General features: G+C 35.9%; 1 protein-coding gene across 3 annotated transcripts in view; it reads right to left on the bottom strand.

Annotated features, from left to right (window-relative positions):
- Positions 1-18,894, bottom strand: part of AGTPBP1 (ATP/GTP binding protein 1) — a 172,293-nt gene that overhangs the window by 31,546 nt on the left and 121,853 nt on the right. For all 3 annotated transcript variants that reach the window (XM_008056463.1, XM_021711566.1, XM_008056464.2), the window contains exons 19-23: positions 13,394-13,547; positions 12,155-12,335; positions 10,352-10,481; positions 8,995-9,129; positions 1,941-2,117 (exon numbers count right to left, since the gene is read on the bottom strand). In XM_008056463.1, the coding sequence (XP_008054654.1) occupies positions 1,941-2,117; positions 8,995-9,129; positions 10,352-10,481; positions 12,155-12,335; positions 13,394-13,547 (777 nt within the window). The remainder of the gene's footprint in view (positions 1-1,940; positions 2,118-8,994; positions 9,130-10,351; positions 10,482-12,154; positions 12,336-13,393; positions 13,548-18,894) is intronic.

Below are 18,894 nucleotides of genomic sequence, written 5' to 3'. Positions count from 1 at the left end.
TTAGCATTATTAAAATTTGTTTACTAAATAAATTTATCAAAATACAAATAGGATATTTTTTAAAATCCAATGACAGTCTACTAGTGGAATCCAAATATAGTAACAAAGCACTACTATTGTATCCTGTAGGTTATTTCTACAGGGCATCCAAGTCTCAAGTGGCCTGACTGCTGCTTGTCCCACTGCCCAGAGGCTACTTTCAGAGACAGTGATACTTTAAGTAGCCTTCAACAGTCAAACTACATAAGCCATCTCTTTAATAAGTTACTTACAGTGTTACCATGAATAACACAGCCCAAGGTTTATTCCTAACAGTCACTCTGTTCTCACACAAAAGTGATTCTCAAGTTTTTTCCCATCCCACTTAAGGAATGAGACCCTTGACACAAGTTGTTCACATAAAAGCAATGATTAGGGAACGGGTTGAGAGCTGGAGTGATACTAATGCTACTTTTTAGCCCTCACCACCATCATGCCCTTGGTAAAGCAGAATGACTAGAAGTCATTGCTTTACAATACTGGGAGAGACCTCATATTATACTTTCTAAGAATAGCATACTGTGCAAAATTTAGGGCAGAGTCATTCAGTAGAAAGTACTGGAATTTCAATAAGTCCTACTTTATTACATCCCAAAAGTTTAAACATCAATTGCAAAATCAATACCATTTTTCCAGTTTGTTACAAACTAAAAAAGTCTTTATTTATGCTCTCCTAAAATATCTGACATCAACTATAATATGTTTATTTTTCTAACACTAATCAGTTAGATTTGTAACTCTTTTCAAACACAAAGTTATAACCATCTTTATGTGAAGTATACAAAATCATTCTCAGATTCAGTATTTTCTTTCTCCATAACAAAACATATAAACAAACAAACCACAATGAGTGGAATAATTAGCATGACATCTGAAAGTCTTTCTATACCAAGGTAAAACATAAATATTCAGGTTTGCTTATTGCTTATCTAAGGTGCAATGCATTGCATTTTAAGTCCTCAATCTTTAAAGTTAAAAAAATCTAAAATCACCTAACATTTTACTAGTCTTTAATTTCAAAAGTAATGTTTAAACTCTGGCTGTCTCCAGGAGTCTTAGTAAAGAAACAAATTTAGTAAAGAGATAGGCATTTAAAAACCACACATACAAAAGTCTAAATACAACAAACCAGATTTATAAATAGTTATAATGTGTCTATTTTTATATGCATAAAAATGTATTTACACCCAATAGATTAAAATGCTAGAAAAATTTACCAAGGCATACTGTAAATATTATTAATTGATAATTATTAATTATTAAAATATATTATAAATATTAATAATGTACAGGTCATTTAAAATTACTAATTAGTATTTAAATGTGTATTCCAATGAGTTTTCTGTAAAATTATAAATGTAAATACACTTAAATAACCAAGAATTTCTTAAGGATCCAAGCAAGCTACTTAGTTTAGAGAAGTTAAAAACAAAATGCTTGTTCTTTTTTTTTTTTGAGTTGGAGTCTCACTCTGTCGCCCAAACTGGAGTGCAGTGGCCGCTCCCGGCCACCACAGCCTCGACCCGCTGGGCTCCAGCAATCCTTCCGCTTCAGCCTTCCGAGTAGCCGGAATTGCAGGCACACACTACTACGCCCGGCTAATTTTTTGATTTTATTGTAGAGACGAGGTCTCGCCTGCCCAAATGGGTCTCGAAACCACGGGTTCAGGCAATCCACTCACCTCAGCCTCCCAAAGGCGCAGGATTACAGGCTCAGCCACCAAGCCCAGCTAAAATGCTTGTTCTTAAGACTGTATATGATTCAATTCCATTATTACAAATTACATATAACTTAATAAAACAAACATACCATTTGATATATGTACTTGAAAACCACAAAAGTATACATAAAAGGAAAGTTGTCAAAGATCTTTTATGGCTCAAAGACCTAAGCTAAATTACCTTGTATTTTCCCTGATCACAGCCACACAAAGTACTCTCCATGGTGTAGCTTCTCTGTACTCCTATTTCCCGCCAAACTACAACACGTGCTGTGGATTCCTTAGATTTTTCCACTACAAAGCTACAGCTGCTCATGCAAAATGCTGGGGCAATATGACTCAGTATCTTAGGCAAAGTCTGTAAAAATAAGAATGATAATAATAAACCAAAAGATTTTTTTTAATTTAAAAATTTTTTTAATTTTAAAAATCTTCATGAAAGCACAGTAATCAGAACAAGGAGAGCCATGTGAATATTCTTGCTATGCTCCTGCTATTCAAACATCAAAATGATCTTCTAGCTACTTTAGAATTTTGTTACTCTAAACAAATACAGTAAGCAGTTTGAACATATAATGAAAGAATCATATTCATAATAGCAACCAATAAGCAGAATAGAACCACATAAGAAAACCATGTTTAAAAATATAAATATATGTTTAAAATACAAAGAAAAATTTAGTCACAAGAGACTGAGAAAGTTACACTGTAGATGTCAATATCTCTAAATTAATTAACAAAGCTAAGACAGTCACAAACAAAATACTCCAAAGTTTTCTGCACTGGAAATTATTCTCAAGTTAATCTGCAAGTGTAAATATAGAAGTATACCCTGGAAAGTTCTGGGGGAAAAAAAAAAAAGGTTATGACTGGAGAAACAATCCAACAGATAACAAGTGTGATTATATATCTAAAGTCAGTGAAATTGTGATGCTGATATAAGGACAGATCTCTAGAAAGAAAGAAAGTTCAGAATTAGAACCAAAGGTACTAAATTTATTATTATTACTGGAGGAAGGATTGATCGTTTAATATTGACAAAACTGAATAGTCATTACAAAAAACAATCTGAAGTCACTCTTCATTTAATTAAATTCTAAGTGGATTGATAATTTAAACTTTAAAAAGTAGTAAGTACACTTTAAAAATGAGATGAAACTGAGCACGATGGCTACCACTTGTAATTGCAACACTTTGGGAGGCTGAGCAAGGAGGATCGCATGAGGTCAGCCTGGGCAACATCTTGTCTGTACCAAAAAAAAAAAGCCAGGCATGGTAGCATGTGCCTATAGTTCTGAAATATCTGTAAAACCTATAATGGCCTGTAATGGCTTCACAAAAGTAACTTAATTTTGTTAAAAATCTTCCATCTTAGCTGCCAGCACACCCAGATGCAATCCCCCTGAGTGTGACCGTTGCAACCTTCCCATACTCACAAACCCAATCCTTGTCCCACTCCCTTGTTCTCCTGGTGTTTGAAAACTCCTTAACTACAAGTTCCTTGTTCTAATTGTATCCTTGCTTCAGATGTGTGACAGGTAATTGTTCCTTTTGTTTTTAGTTCCTTGTTCCCTCACTCCCCTGCTATGTAGCCCACTTGCGGTTTTTGCCTTTATAAGCCTTTTGCTCGGGGTCTAGAGCTTTTGGAGGCGTGCATGAGCCCCCTCTCGACCACCAGCTATTAAAGGACTCAAAATTCGACTCTCAGTGTGTGGTGACTCCTTTCTCGCACTCCAGTTATAACAGTTCCAGCTGCTCACAAGGCTGAGGCATAAGATCACCTGAATCCAGAAGGTCGAGGATGCAGAGTCGTGCTTGTGCCACTGCACTCCAGCCTGGGCCACAGAGTCATACTCTGACTCAAAATACATACATACATATAATATATATACATACAATGAAATTAAAAACTGTAAAGGAAAACATGAACTGCACTTTTAAAATCTTGGAATAAGAAAAGTCTGTCTAAGCCTCAAAACCAAAAAAATAAAATCTTTAAAAGAAATCAACAAACATGTTAACTTTTTTTTTGAGTTGGAGTCTCACTCTGTTGCCCAGACTGGAGTGCAGTGGCTGCTCCCAGCCACCACAGCCTCGACCTGCTGGGCTGCGGTGATCCTTCCACGTCAGCCTTCCAAGTAGCCAGAATTACAGGCATGTGCTACCATGCCCAACTGATTTTTTGATTTATTATAGAGATGAGGTCTTGCTGCCCAGGCGGGTCACGAACCCGCGGGCTCAGGCAATCCACTCACCTCAGCCTCCCAAAGACGCGGGATTACAGGCTGAGCCACCGAGCCTGGCTACATGTTAACATTTTAAATTACTACACACCATAAAAAAATTAGAAAATATATTTCCAAAACAAAGAGTTCTTGTTTTAAAAACAATAATAGATGATCAGTATGAAACTAAGCAGAAAATATGAGAAAAGGCTATTTTAAAGGAGATCATAATTGGCCAAACATGAAAACTCAACCTCATTTATCAATATGCTAAGTAGAACAATCAGATAGGCCAGGCTCGGAGGGTGAGCCTGTAATCCCAGCACTTTGGGAAGCCAAGGCGAGTGGATTGCCTGAGCCCACAGGTCCAAGACCAGCCCAGGCAACTTGATGAGACCTCGTCTCTACAATAAATAAAAAAATTAGTCAGGTGTGGTAGCGTGTGCCTGTAGTTTCGGCTACTTGGAAGGCTGAGGCGGAAGGATTGCCAGAGCCCAGCAGGTCGACGCTGGGGTGGCTGTGAGAGTGCCACTGCACTCCAGCCTGGGCGACAGAGTGAGACTCCAACTAAAAAAAAAAAAAAAAATCAGATATTATTTTCACCTGACCAAAGATAATAGCACAATGTATAAAGGGTGTGAAAAGGCAGCACTATCATTCATGGTATTTAGGAGTATCAATAGGTGCAGTCTTTATGATGGACAGTTTGGAAATAAATATCAAATGACTACCAACAGAAACTACTGAATAAATTTTGGTACACCCATACAATAATAACAAAAATACACAATGGAAATCTTGTATAATTGTTAGAACTGAGATAGATTCAGACGTGATGACTTGGAAAGATGACCAGCAAACATTATCACGTAAAACGCAAATTGCTATGTAGTGCTTTCTAAAAAATTAAAAGACAAAAACCGCACATACTATATGTATATACATTTATGAATGGCTGTGCTCAGAGGCAAATCTCACAATAGACATGGTAAAACTGACCAGTGTGAAGAGAAAGATTGGGAGAAGATGACTTTTACTTACTAATTTATATATTTGAGTGTCTTCACGACAAAATGGAGTGGTGTGTTTTATATCATTCCAATAATTTTATTTATTTAGAGAGGGGGAAGAGGAGAGAGGACATCAAAAAGAAAATGTGCTTTAAATTTCTTCTTAGGGCAGTGGTATGTTACTGAAACATTTTTTGGGAAAATAATCTGGGATGCTTGACTGACCCAGAGGTCTTAGCTGACTCATTTGTACAGTAGTAGTGATGATCCCTACCTAGATCACAGAGCACTGAAGGCCCAAACAAAAAATTCATATGAAGTGACTAAAAGCTATAAACACAATCCAAAAAAGTAATATAACTGTTAGATGCTTATCTATATGTATAATTAATTTATCCATTCATTCAGCAAATATTTACTTAATACCTTCTAAATACTGGGAGTACTCAGTCAACCAAAGAAATAAAAGTGCTAATCTATATTATTCTTAGTCATCTCATTCAGGAGTGATGGTCTGCTAGCTACAATATTTACCAGTATTAGAAGATGCTTAAAAAGCTAATAGTTGTTTTACTAAAACTAAATCACATATTTTCTTCTAGTAAGTTGAACATCTTAGATATAAGTGTTGAGTATCCTCAATTCAAAAATCTGAAATCTGGTATGATCCAAAATCCAAAACTTTTTGATACTCTGGATACACAGAGGAATGCTGAGCATTTCAAATTTCAGATTTTGAGATTAGGAATGCTCAACCAGTAAGTATAATACAAATATTCCAAAATCCAAAACACGCCTGGGCCCCAAACATTCCTGATAAGAAATAGTCAACCTATAATAACAAAGATTTGGTATTAAAAAAATTAGTACTGTTTCAACACTTTAACTAAACTACAGACCTTATTCAAATTTCAACAGTTTTTCCAATCTCTTTTGTTTCAGGATCCTATCCAGAATCTCACATTGCATTTAGTTATTATTTCTCCTCAGTATCCTGCAGTCTATGACAGTTCCTTAGTCCTGTATCTTTCATAATCTTGATACTTGATGTTATTTTTTCAAATGATCAACTTATATGCCATAATTTTTTATATTTCCCCCCAAATATAAACACTTGCACTTAAAGGACAAAGGAATACTATGATTTATCATCACAAATACAGTATTTATATGTATTAATCCATCCTTTCCCAATCATCTGACAAAAAGGGTTCTACAGTATGGTAGTGGCCCAGCAAAAGTGTTCACATCTTCATTCCCAAAATATAGGAATATGTTACTTTAGATGGCAAAAGGAACTGTTCAGATATGATTCAGAGATTATCTAGAATTATCTCAGTGACCCTTGGGGTGGGTATGGAGAGGGATGACAGGGAAGGGATTCTCCCCTAGAGCTTCCAAAAAGAACACTGTGCTGCTGAGATCTTGATTCTTAACCCAGTGAGCCTTGCATTAGACTTCTGATCTACAGAACTGTAAATTAATAAATCTGTATTCCTTTAAGCTCCTACATTTGCCATGTCTGCCACAACAGCCATAGGAACTAACACATATGATTATAAAATTATGGGAAATGCTCCACTTTCTCACACACACCAGCAACTCTGAAAATTTAAGATGAATGTGAAGATTCTGAGGTTTCATAAAGAAATGAAGTTAACTGTGTCTAATGCAATTACTACACATATCTGATCACAAAACTATTTTGAAACAATGCAAAATACAGCTTGAGAAATGTACTTTGGGGGGAAAGTGTATTATTTATCCTGTCTAACCTACAGCATCATCCTCCGTTTCCTTTCGCAACAAAACCCAGAGGATTAACCAAATATAGACACTTGGAGCAAGACAGTTAATTTTAATGAAAAAAAACTGAGACCAAAGAGAGTTAATTTTATCTCTTATAATGGGAAAACATGTCTTGTATTGATCTTCCCACATGTCTGTCTGCACTCATCAGCCAATCCTTCTAACAAATATTGACTGCCTATGATGAATAAGGTACAATGTTATGTAGCAGCAGTGCTCACAAAATTGAGCAAATCAGACATATTTGCTAGGCACGTGGAGTTCAGTATCTAGTATTAAGAGAAACCCATTAATCAAATAATAATATACAAAACCTTAAAATTATAATTATGTGCTATGAAAGAGAGAGAATCTTGTAAATGTGTAATCTGACTTTGCTTCAGGGGCTTAGTGAGAATTCCCTGAGCAGTGGACCATGATAAATAAGCATAAATGACTAGGTAAAGGAATGCTAGTGGCAGTCAGTGGTGGTATTCCACACAGCGGACAGTCCATGGAAAGGCCCTACGTATGTGCTCTTTGTCTAGCTTTCTCCCATTCCCTGGCCCTCTCGCTAGTTTCACTTTTGAATGTTGCTTATTTGGGTCTTAACAAAATAATCCTAATTTATCCTCTAAATCCCTGAGCTCTGCTAATCTGCTCTGTTTTCTTTAGTTATTATGGCCTAAGCTAATAAGACGCTACCTTTCTGAAGGTAGCATGGCAGTCATATTTATTGGAATGTTGACATACTGGGCATTTTACATACGTTCTTGAGCTTTCCCTTCACCTTTATCCAGGGCTTTGTCTCTCTCTTGAATTTAATTTCTTTATGCCTTCCTCTTTAAGAATATTCCTTTACTTTGGCAAGAATATCTTCAAGTAGCTTCCAGAGAAAAGCTATTTGTGAGCTAAATTTTTATGACTTTCAATGTCTGAGAACATCCTTTTTACTTTCACCCTTACTGTTAGGATAGAGTAAAAAATTTAAGGTTAGAAATTTAGTTGAAAATGTGAAAGCATTGCTCCACTAAGTTTTTGCTTCCAGTGTTGCTATTGAGAAATGTGATCCATTCAATATGTAATACTTCATAGAAGGATATGAAATTTTGTAAAATTTCTCTTGAAAAAAATCAACAGCTTTCCTATGTACCGTCAATGATCAAATGGAGGCAGGCAGATACATGTGGAGAAAAATCCCATTCCCAACTGCAACAAAATCCATAAAGTGTTTGGGAATAAATCTAGCAAAAATATCACATCTCTATTGAAGAATATAAGAGGTCTGACTGAACAAACAGGTAGGCAATGCTCATCGATAGCAATGCTATATATCATTATCATCATAATTCTGCCCAACTTAATTCAGATTTAATGCAACTCTGATTCAAATCCTAACAAAGTTTATCCATGGACTGATCCTAAAATTCCCAAGAATACAGACAAAAAAGAGCCAAAGCAATTTTTAAAATAAGGGAAATTTGTCCTACTAAATATCAATACTAATTATAAACCTACAGTACAGTAAGTTATATTCTGAGAGCACATTCACAAATCTAATCTGTTTGTAAGTCCAACAAAGTTAGTCTAGGTACCCAACTAACACAATCAGCTATATAGTACCAGCAACATCACTGCTGCTTTTACACTTGCTTCCAATATCCTGGGAATGAAATATAGATAGTGTACAATAAAGTACACAAAAGTACAACCACTTACAGAGGATACACGCACGTGACAATGTACGTCAGACACATGACTAACTTATATGATTGAATATGCAAATGCGCATTCACATCCTTGAAGTTTGCAACTTGAAGGTTCATATGTATGGGACTTACTGTCATTCAAACAATGTCGTATGCAAAGAAATAGAAACAAGAACGACAAGAATAATAGAAAGCCCCATGTCGCACTCACATATGTGGAAATAAGGTATATAATAGACGGTCTCAACAAATCGACATAGGAAGGAGGCACTAGCTAGTAAATGGTGCTGAGGCAACTGGTTTTCACGGGGAAAATAAAATTAAATCCCTACATCTCATACAAATATTAATTCCAATAGATGAAAAATCTAAACATAAAAAACAAAACTTTTAAAGTGAAAAATCTGAAACAAAAATGGCAACATTTACTATATCTGAGTGGTTCATATATATTAAATGATATTCTCTAATTCAGAAACTCATAAATCATCTGTAATAATTACCCTGTATCCCATATCTTCCACAACATCACATGAAGTTGCGTTGGTATCATTGGTATGCCACACTGTCTCTTTGATGCTGCAGCCATACATAAATACATTCTTCTTTCGGGAATGGCCATGATAATCACAATAAACCTTGAAAAAAGTATAGAGTTTAAAAATTAAAAGCCTTCAGATCATATATTGGCAAGTAAATGTAGTTAATATCAAGCCAATGAACAGGTAGAGATCTGTGGTTCTTCATCTTTTTATTATAAGAGAACTACCATTTAACAAGGAGAATCAACAAAATATCTAGTTTTGGGAAAGATCTATAATTAATTCTAGAATTGCTAAATCCTTTAAAGTCTTACATCATCTTTGAATCTACTATTCACCACTTAAAAAATAATTCAATACAGGGAGTGGTGGTTCACACCTATAATCCCCAGCACTTTGGGAGGTGAAGGCAAGAAGATTGCCTAAGCCCAGGGATTCAAGCCTAGGCAACTTGGCAAGCCCTTATCTCTAAAACAAATAAAAAATTTAGCCAGGTGTGGTGGCATGTGCCAGTGATTCCAGCTATTCAGAAGGCTGAAACAGAAGGATCATCTGAGCCCAGCAGATCAAGGCTGTGATAGCCATGAGCGTGCCACTGTACTCTAGCCTGGGTGACAGAGTGAGACTATGACTCAAAAATAAATAAGTTTAATTCAATAATTCAATTATAGTTCAAATCTACAACTGCAGTCATCACTGTCCTAGAAGGCAGTTAAAACATCTACCTAATTTAAAAGAAAAGAAAATGCCCTCGTGAAAAACACTGTTAAAAAGTGTATGTTTTTAATTTAATTTTTAAAAGCATTATTTTAAAAATAAAAAAGAACAGATATGTCAACTTTAACCCGCTGCAAAGTTTTCCAATTTTTCCAAAAGAAAGATGAAATAATTCAAACACTAATATAATGGAAATATTCTAATCAAAAACTGGTGTGAACAGAAGCCACAGTCCAGTATAGTCTAACATCAGGTCTGTTCTACATTTCCCATGTGTGTATTAGAGACTTAACAATTTTAGAGCTGACTAAATAACTCAGAAATAAGCTTCTACTAGTTTGAGAACCTGGAAGACACATATTGTTACCTTAATGTTGTTCAAATAGTGAAGTTATATATCTAAATTTACAACCAGGAGTTACCTATATTTTTATAAATAAATAAAAGCTTTCTGAGAATTATAAACATTCAGCCTGATAAAATTAAGAAAATGTGTATACTGTATTAATTTGACATCATAATTATAATACAAGTGATTGATAATAGAAAAATACATTTATCTTTGACTATATACAAAGCAAAAACAAAGATTGCCGCTTACCAAGGGTAAACGCTTCACTGCAGCCAGGTACTGTAGGAGCCCTTTAGCATGGTAAATCGTAGGATGTAAATCTGGATTTGGACTTTGCCATTGTCTGTTCAAATCTTCTCCACTTAAAGAACAGCGGTGACTACACATATATAACACAAAGATAGAAAAACACTGGTACCAATAAACCCTTATACACATTTCTGATTTACTTGTATGATTCTATTCCAGTAAGTATTTCAAATAGATATAAATGGTGAGCCCAATCAAATGCATATTACATTCATTAAGAAAACATTTACTGAGTATTCACTGTGCAAGATTTTATGTCTCATGCATTTAAATGTGGTAAGCTTTCAGAGCTATAATATAATTTTGCAGCTATGAAAAAATTAATTCTCAACTCTGTGATTTTCTTCTACACTTTATGATCACATTTTCCATTGTGACTACATAATTATCATTTGCTATACTATCATTCTATATCTTGATTTCATAAGTTATTTTGTTAAAGTGCTATCTGGGCCCTTCTAAGAAAGACAAGCATATGTAAAGTATACATTCTTATTTTAAAAATCATGTATCTTTTCTTTTTTTTGAAAGTGAGAAAGGAGGATTTATTAAGAGGACAGAAAAGTTCCCACAGTGGTACAGGGTTGCCAGATTGTACCTTTTCATTTATTTATAGGTACTAGGTACTAAAACCATCATGCAAAAAACTAAAATAATCTGGAAGTGATAAATAAATTCTAATTGGTCAATGTGTTTCTGGATTAAAAACATACCATTTTAATTCTATAACAGTAATATATTAACTAAAAAAATTCTATTTTTAAAAAAGTCAACTACCTAAAATATGAGAAATATTCATGCTACTTATATTGAATAAATAAGATATGGTATTCTCATATTTGGAGATGCTCATGACAGTTAGACTAAATCCCACCTTTCAGGAGCACTACACAGATCTTGTCAAATTTCTAGAATAAATTTACTGTACTAACTATTTGCCATCTCCACATAAAAATCATTCAGTTTAAAGAATTCCTTCTGTCAAAAACTAGACCTACTAATTTCAGGAAGAAGTTAATAGATGGGACAGTGGAAAGAGATCCCAGAAGATTCTTTTTTTTTTTTTTTTTGAGTTGGAGTCTCACTCTGTCGCCCAGACTGGAATGCAGTGGCACGCTCCTGGCCACCACAGCCTCGACCTGCTGGGCTCTGGCAATCCTTCCGCCTCAGCCTTCCAAGTAGCCGGAACTATAGGCACACGCTACCAGGTCCAGCTAGTTTTTGCTTTATTGTAGAGACAAGGTCTCGCCAAGTTGCCCAGGTGGGTCTCGAACCCGCGGACTCAGGCAATCCACTCGCCTTGGCCTCCCAAAGCGCTGGGATTACAGGCTGAGCCACCAAGCCCGGCCAGAAGATTCTCAATCTTAGAAAAATCTAGGACCAAACCACTAACAAATAAAAGAAACAAATAGGAGAGGCATGAGTTAATCTTTTTCATATCTTGACTCTGTGGTCTTTCTAAATAATTCAAGCAAGATAGATATTTTATGAAGGCATATTCTCAAGGATACAGAATTTCTTAAAATTTCCTACCACTACTACTAGCATACGAAATATATTTTCATTTAAAAGTTTATCTTAGATAAATTAGATAAATTGCCCACCAAAATTTTCATTTTTCTAAAAAAAAAATCACTAGATTTGTTTTCCAAGTTAACCTGGACATTTTTATTTCAACAAGTTTATACAGGAAAACCACAATGAATAATCTGTAATATATTCTATAACTATTGCTTAACTTACTTTCCATTGATGACACCATCTGGATTTAGCATAGGAATTATTTTAAAAATAAAGGATTCTCGTAAGCTCTGGGCAGTAGGATTATTACTCATGAGATACTCCAATGTTCCTTTCATAACCCAACTTGCATTAGTTTCTCCAGGATGTACCCGAGCAGATAAGAAAACATAAGGGCGATTTCCTAAAGTACACATAAAATCTCAAATTAAAATGAACAGCTACTAAAAGTTTGTATGACAATTTATTTTGGGACTTAGAAATGTCCCTATTCAGTTGTGAATTCTGATATAAATTCATAGTAGAACTCATGGTGCACTTACTATATACAAGCAATGCACTAAGCCCTATAAAGGAAACAAATATAAAAGCAATATAAACCATGTCCTGAAAGAGCTCCTGACAGGAATATGAAACAATAAGTAGTATTTGAGACACTTTTATTTCTTTCCCAATGATTAATCTAACATAAAATTAGTTCTTTAATATAATTTTTATTTTATAAAGAACAAGTAGTCAGGAAAGTTTAAAATAAAAAATTATTTTTTATAAATCAGGAGAAAAAGAAAGAAAATACAATTTTACCCCTTGTCTTATAGTTGCTATAATAAGCACAGAGAAAAAAATGTATCTGCTCAGAGACTTACCAAAAAAAAAAAATTCACTATATATTGAGATACACAAGTCTACAAAATAATCACTCAGTTCATCACTCTTATCTTTATACATAATAAGCTCCTTCTCTTTCCTGAAAATGTCATATCTTCTTATCAAAATTAGAATGGTGTTATTTTTATAACCACACCTGTACATTTGAGGCAATTTAAAAAATACAAATGGCAGAGAAAAATAAGTAGCTATTTGGTGCTAGCTATCAAAACAATTTATAGGTTTCTGGCTGTTTTATGTATAAATACTATTAGTTGTCAATTTTTAAATTGGTGATTTTATTACATGACCTCTTACAATAATTTGCTGTATTCAACTTTGAATCCGATTTCCAAGGAGAAAAACCAAAACACAGTAGTATCAAAAGAGACTTGGAGAACGTCTCTCATGCAGTCCTTGTGTTCAGGATGAGGAAACTGAGGCCCAGAGGTAGGTCTACAGCCAGGCAAGTACCAGAACTGAGATTAGCACCCAACTTTTCTGGTGTCTGTTCTATTATTTCCAATATGAATATATAGAAGAGCAAAGAAAAGTGAGAATGATTGCTATTCTGAGTAAAGAAGACAGACTTACTGAATTGACAGATATGTTCATAATAATTAGATTCCGGCATTGCTGTTATAGTCACCAATGGACAGCTGTTCCCAGACAGGGTTGCACATAACACATCTTTTCGAAAATAGATTTGCTGAGGATTGTGTGCAGATTCCAATTTTTGAAGATGCATCTTGATAAAAATTTAAAAGCAAAGTATATAATCACTTAAAAACTTCCAACAATATATAGAAATAATGCATCCAGATCTCCACATAACTAGAAGTGAACCAGATTCTTAACCCCTTATGCAAAATCCTCAGAGCTGGATGGAGTCTAAGCCTCAGTATTTGGGAAACTTGAGAAAGGTGTATATTGTATATACTATTAATTATGCAACACCATCAATGGTGTTGGGGGAGCAGTGTAATAAACATCATTTTATTATTTATTCAGCAAAACACATAAAAAATTCCTATGTGGAACCCATATTCTAAATAAGTTCACATCAGTTCAGGTCAGGTTTTGCTGCCAAATAAGTTACAAAGAAGCTTTTGGTTTTCTAAGGCTTTTGAGTTTTGGAATTATGAGTAAGTAACTATAGACTTGCAACAGCATTCTAAAATTTAAATAACAAAAATTGTGTAGCACTAATTTTAACTACTTCTTTTCCAGATTTCAAGATCAATACAGGTTCATTATAAAATATCTAGAAGACAGAAAATATAAAGAATAAATTTAAAACACTCACAGATGCATCACTTAGTTTACTACTAACAAAAGCAAACAAAACCATAATTACATAAGACTTTCATAATCTAATTTATCACTTAACAATTTATTCACACAAATTATATTCAGAGTTAAAAATACTATACTACATCATTAAACATGTTAGATATGTTCTTTGAAAACACAAGTTTTAAAGGTCTTTTAAATATGGTCGTACCCCAAACTCAATTATCACCCAATTCTTTATGTTTAGATATTTAGTTGGTTTTCAAACTTTTGCCTATGTTCATTTAGACTAGTCACTATTAAGTGGTCACGATTTGCTGGAAGTGTGCAGGGCCCTGGAGATACGATGAACAAATGCACCCTACCTTAGGGAAAACACAGAGTGCTATGAGAACCTGTAAAAAGGAAAGGGGCGCGTAGCCAAGGCTGGGCAGTGAGGAAACATCTTCTAGAGAAAATTACATTTGCACTGAGATCAAGGATGAGCGAAGAGAAAATGAGCGCTGCAGACTGAGGGAACGTATCAGGAACACCGTGAGACAGAAGAAGAAGATTTCAAAGGACTCAACGTGATTCATTGTAGTAGTGAGACAGGCAAGATGGTCACCGAATGATCAGAGTGTGAGCGTCTGTGCAAAGTGAGCATCCATAAAGACTGTCTATGTGAGTGGGTATGTGCTGGTGGGTGAGTGAAAGTCCACCTGGGGAAAGACTCGGGTTTCAAGCACCCGGGGCTCTCCTCTGGAGGTATCTGCTACCCACACTGGTCTGAGATCAGAGCCCCTGGCATGCAGGCTCGTCTCCCATTCTGAAGGGTCTCTCGGGAGGAAGCAGCAGAAATCAGCCGCTCCTCAGCACCGGCACCTGGCCCATCCCACCATCTGCAGCAGCAGGCCGGATGCTAGCGGCAGGAACCATGGCGAAGGCGCGGGGAGGAAATCTGGAACCGAGCTCTGCCGCTGGCGAGAAGAGGCTGACTGCCGCCATTTTCTCTGTCCTGGGACAGGCAGAGACTTGCGTTGCCTCACCCAGCTCTGTCTAGACTCCAACCTCAGAAACAGAGGCTATCTCTGCACCCTTCTGTGATCAACCATCGAACACGGAGAGGCAGATGTCCCTCCCCCATGCTAGACAGGCACAGACACATCTGATTTGAGTGGCAGTCTTGGCAGCAACAGACAAGTCGGGATCTGACTCACCCTTCTCCTACAGTGGTCTGCAGGGTGTCAAACCCGCACTGAGAGCAACTCCAATGGTCGATGCTGAGAGCGGAGGGAATGGGCTAGAGACCGGAGCTGCACCCTAATGCAGTGGCAGTGCTTGGGAAAGGAACCTAAAGTTCCAGAAACGGCCAGAGAGGGAGTTCCTTTTTGAAAATTTCTTTCTGTTTTTGCTTTTGTATTTTCTTTACTTTGGGTATTTTATTGTTGTTTTTTAGATTTTCTGTTTGTATATGGGTATTTTTGAGAGGGAGTATGTCAGCAGGGTTTTCTTGATTGTTTGTATGGGTTTTTTTTTTCCTGTTTTTGTTTCTTTGGTAATTCGTTAGATGATGTGCCTGTCTGCTTTCCCTCTTCTTCTCTCTCTCAAACTTTCTTTCATCTCCCTCCTTCCTCTTTCCACTCTTTTCTTATCTCATTGCTTTCAGGGGGCAACACCCCCACCACATGGGCAGATTGTGAGGTAGTGGGAAGTGGGTCCCAGGGGGCCCACACAACTGTCAGGAGCTTCAGAGCCACAGCTCCCCCCTCAATCAAATCTCAAGACTGCCAAAAGCACAGAGCCCCAACACCAGTCCAGCATCCAAACTGAACAAGTTCAGAGGCTCTACATAAAGAAGAATAGGAGACTGAGCAAACAGAAGTGGAAGCTATTCCCATCACTTAACAACAGAGTTAGAGAAAGGAGAAAAAGGGGGAGGAAAACCTTCACAAATGAAGAAGAACCAAAGGAAGAACACAGGTCCCATACAGACTCCTGGAAGATAGTGACTGAGAATACAGACTTCAGAACTCAAAAAATGAAGAGCCCCCAGAACAACTGGTCTCAAAGCACAAACCCAGACACCAAGATTTACTAGAAAGAATAAATAGAAATGAGAGACAAGAAGAAAGAAGGAGCTGATAACTGAGATGACAGCAATAAAGAATACAGTGAATGAAATAAATAACAAACTGATAAGCATGAAAAGCAGAATTAATCAAGCAGAAGAAAGAATCTCAGAGCTTGAGGACCAAAATATAGAACTAACTCAAACTGTTAAAAACATACAAAAGAACATTAAAAAGGGGGAACAAAGTCTCTGAGTGATGTATGATTATATTAAGAGTCCAAACCTATGATTAATTGGAATCCCTGAGGCAGATGAAGAAACAAAGACCATCCTGGAACAACATTCCATTAAATTATCCAAGAAAACTTTCCTCATTGTATCAGTGATGTTACTATACAAATGCAAGAAATTCAGAAAACCCCCACAAAACATCAAATGAGAAGACCAACTCCTAGACACATAGTAATTTGCTTACACAAAGTAGTTATAAAAAAAAAAAAAACCCTAAAGGCAGCAAGAGAAAAAGGTCAGACTACCTACCTTGGAGGACCAATTAGCAAAGCAGCAGATTTATCAGTAGAAACACTATAGGCTAGACGAGACTGGAGTCCCATTTTCAAAGTTCTCAAAAATAAACAATTTCAACCAAGAATTTTCTACCCAGCTAAGGAAAGTTTCATCAGTGATGTAGAATTAAAATCCTTCCCAAACATTAAATCCCTAAGAGTTTATACCACCTCTAAACCAGCTCTATAAGAAACACTAAAGGAAGTATTAAACACAGAAGAAAGAAAAAGAATGACCACACCCTTCCCAAGAATGCAGGAAAAAGACTGAAAACACAGATATATCAACCCAAAAATAAAAAGAAAGCCAACAAACAACAACAAACTGTATAAGAACCTCATGACAGGGATGTACTCTCACATCTCTCAATATTAAGCCTAAATATACCACTGAAAAAACATAGAGTGGCAAACTGGATTAAAAAAAATATATATATGCTGTCTCCAGGAGACTCATCTCACCAGAAAGGACACTCACAGACTCAAAGTAAGAGGATGGAAAACAAATTTTCAGACAAATGACACACAAAAGAAAGCAGAAAGTGTGATCTTAATATTGGACAAAATATCCATTAATCTATAAAACATTTAAAAGATACAGAAGGTCACTAAATAATGATAAAAGGCTAAATACATCAATAAGAAATATCCATCCTAAACATATATGCACCCAACATAGGAGCATCAATTTTCATAAAGCAGCTTCTATGTAAACTAAAAAAAGATATTGACTCTGACACTATCATAGCTGGGGACTTAATTAACCCACTCACAACTGTAAACAGATCATTAAGACAAAAAATCAGCACGGAGATCTGAAACCTCAATGCAACACTTGACCAAATGGACTTAATTGATATCTACAGAACAATCCACTAAACAACCATAGAATATACATTCTACTCATCACCACATGGAACATACTCTAAGATCAACCACATCCTCAGTCATAAATCAAGCATAAACAAATTTCATAAGAATGAAATACTGGCATGCACCTTCTCAGACCACAGTGGAATAAAAATAAATATCAACACCAACGAAGTTCCCCCAAAACCCACAAAGATATGGACACTAAATAGTATGATGCTAAACAACTCCTGGGTCAACATGGAAATCAAAACAGAGATTAAAAGAAAACAAATGAAAATGAAAAAAACAAATGAAAATGAAAAAAAATCTTACCAAAACCTCTGGGATGCCATGAAAATAGCACTAAGACAGGAATGCATATTTCTACAAACACACATGAAGAAAATGGAAAGATCACAAGTTAACAGTCTAACAAAACACTTAAGGAAGTTGGAAAAGCAAGACCACCAAACCCTAACTTCAGCAGAAGAATCCAGATCACCAAAATAAAAGCCCAAATTAGGGACATAAAAGACAAAAATATAACACAAAAAGATCAACGAACCAAAAAGCTGGTTCTAGGAAACAATAAACAAGATCGATGAACCCCTAGCTAGACTAACCAAGAAAAAGAGAGAAAAAGTCCCCCCAAAACACAATCAGAAATGCAGAAGATCAAGTCACAACTGATGCTGAAGAAATACAAAAGATTGTCAGAGACTATTATGCACACTTGTATGGAAACAAGCTTGAAAACCTAAGGGGCACAGAGGACTTTCTGACATCACACAACCACCCCAGGCTGAAACAAGAAGAAATAAAGACCCTAAGTAGACCAATAACAACCTAGGAAATTGACTATGTCTTTGAAAACTATCTACAAAAAAAAAAGCCCTGGACCAGATGGCTTTCCAGCAGAATTCTACAAAACATATAAGGAGCAACTAATACCAATCTTATTGAAAGTATTCCAGTCTACTGAGAAAGATGGAACCTCCTCAAATCATGTTATGAAACTAACATCACATTGATACTCCAACCAGGCAAAGATCCAATAAAGAAAGGGAACTATAGGCCAATATCCCTGACAAATATAGGTGCTAAAATTCTTAACAAGATCCCAGCAAACCAGATCCAACAATACATCTCAAAAATCATCCACCATGAACAAGTAGGCTTCATCCCTGAGATGCAGGATGATGTAATTAAATACATCAACAGATGCAAAAACAAAAAACAAATGATTAACTACATCATTAGATTTGGAAAAAGCTTTTGATGAAATCCAGCACCCCTTCTTGATAAAAACCCTCAAACATCCAGGCATAGAT

Source organism: Carlito syrichta, unplaced genomic scaffold (genome assembly GCF_000164805.1).
Source record: "Carlito syrichta isolate Samal-C Ts95f unplaced genomic scaffold, Tarsius_syrichta-2.0.1 Scaffold302371, whole genome shotgun sequence".
Taxonomy (NCBI): domain Eukaryota; kingdom Metazoa; phylum Chordata; class Mammalia; order Primates; family Tarsiidae; genus Carlito; species Carlito syrichta.
This window is presented reverse-complemented; position numbering and strand designations above follow the sequence as displayed.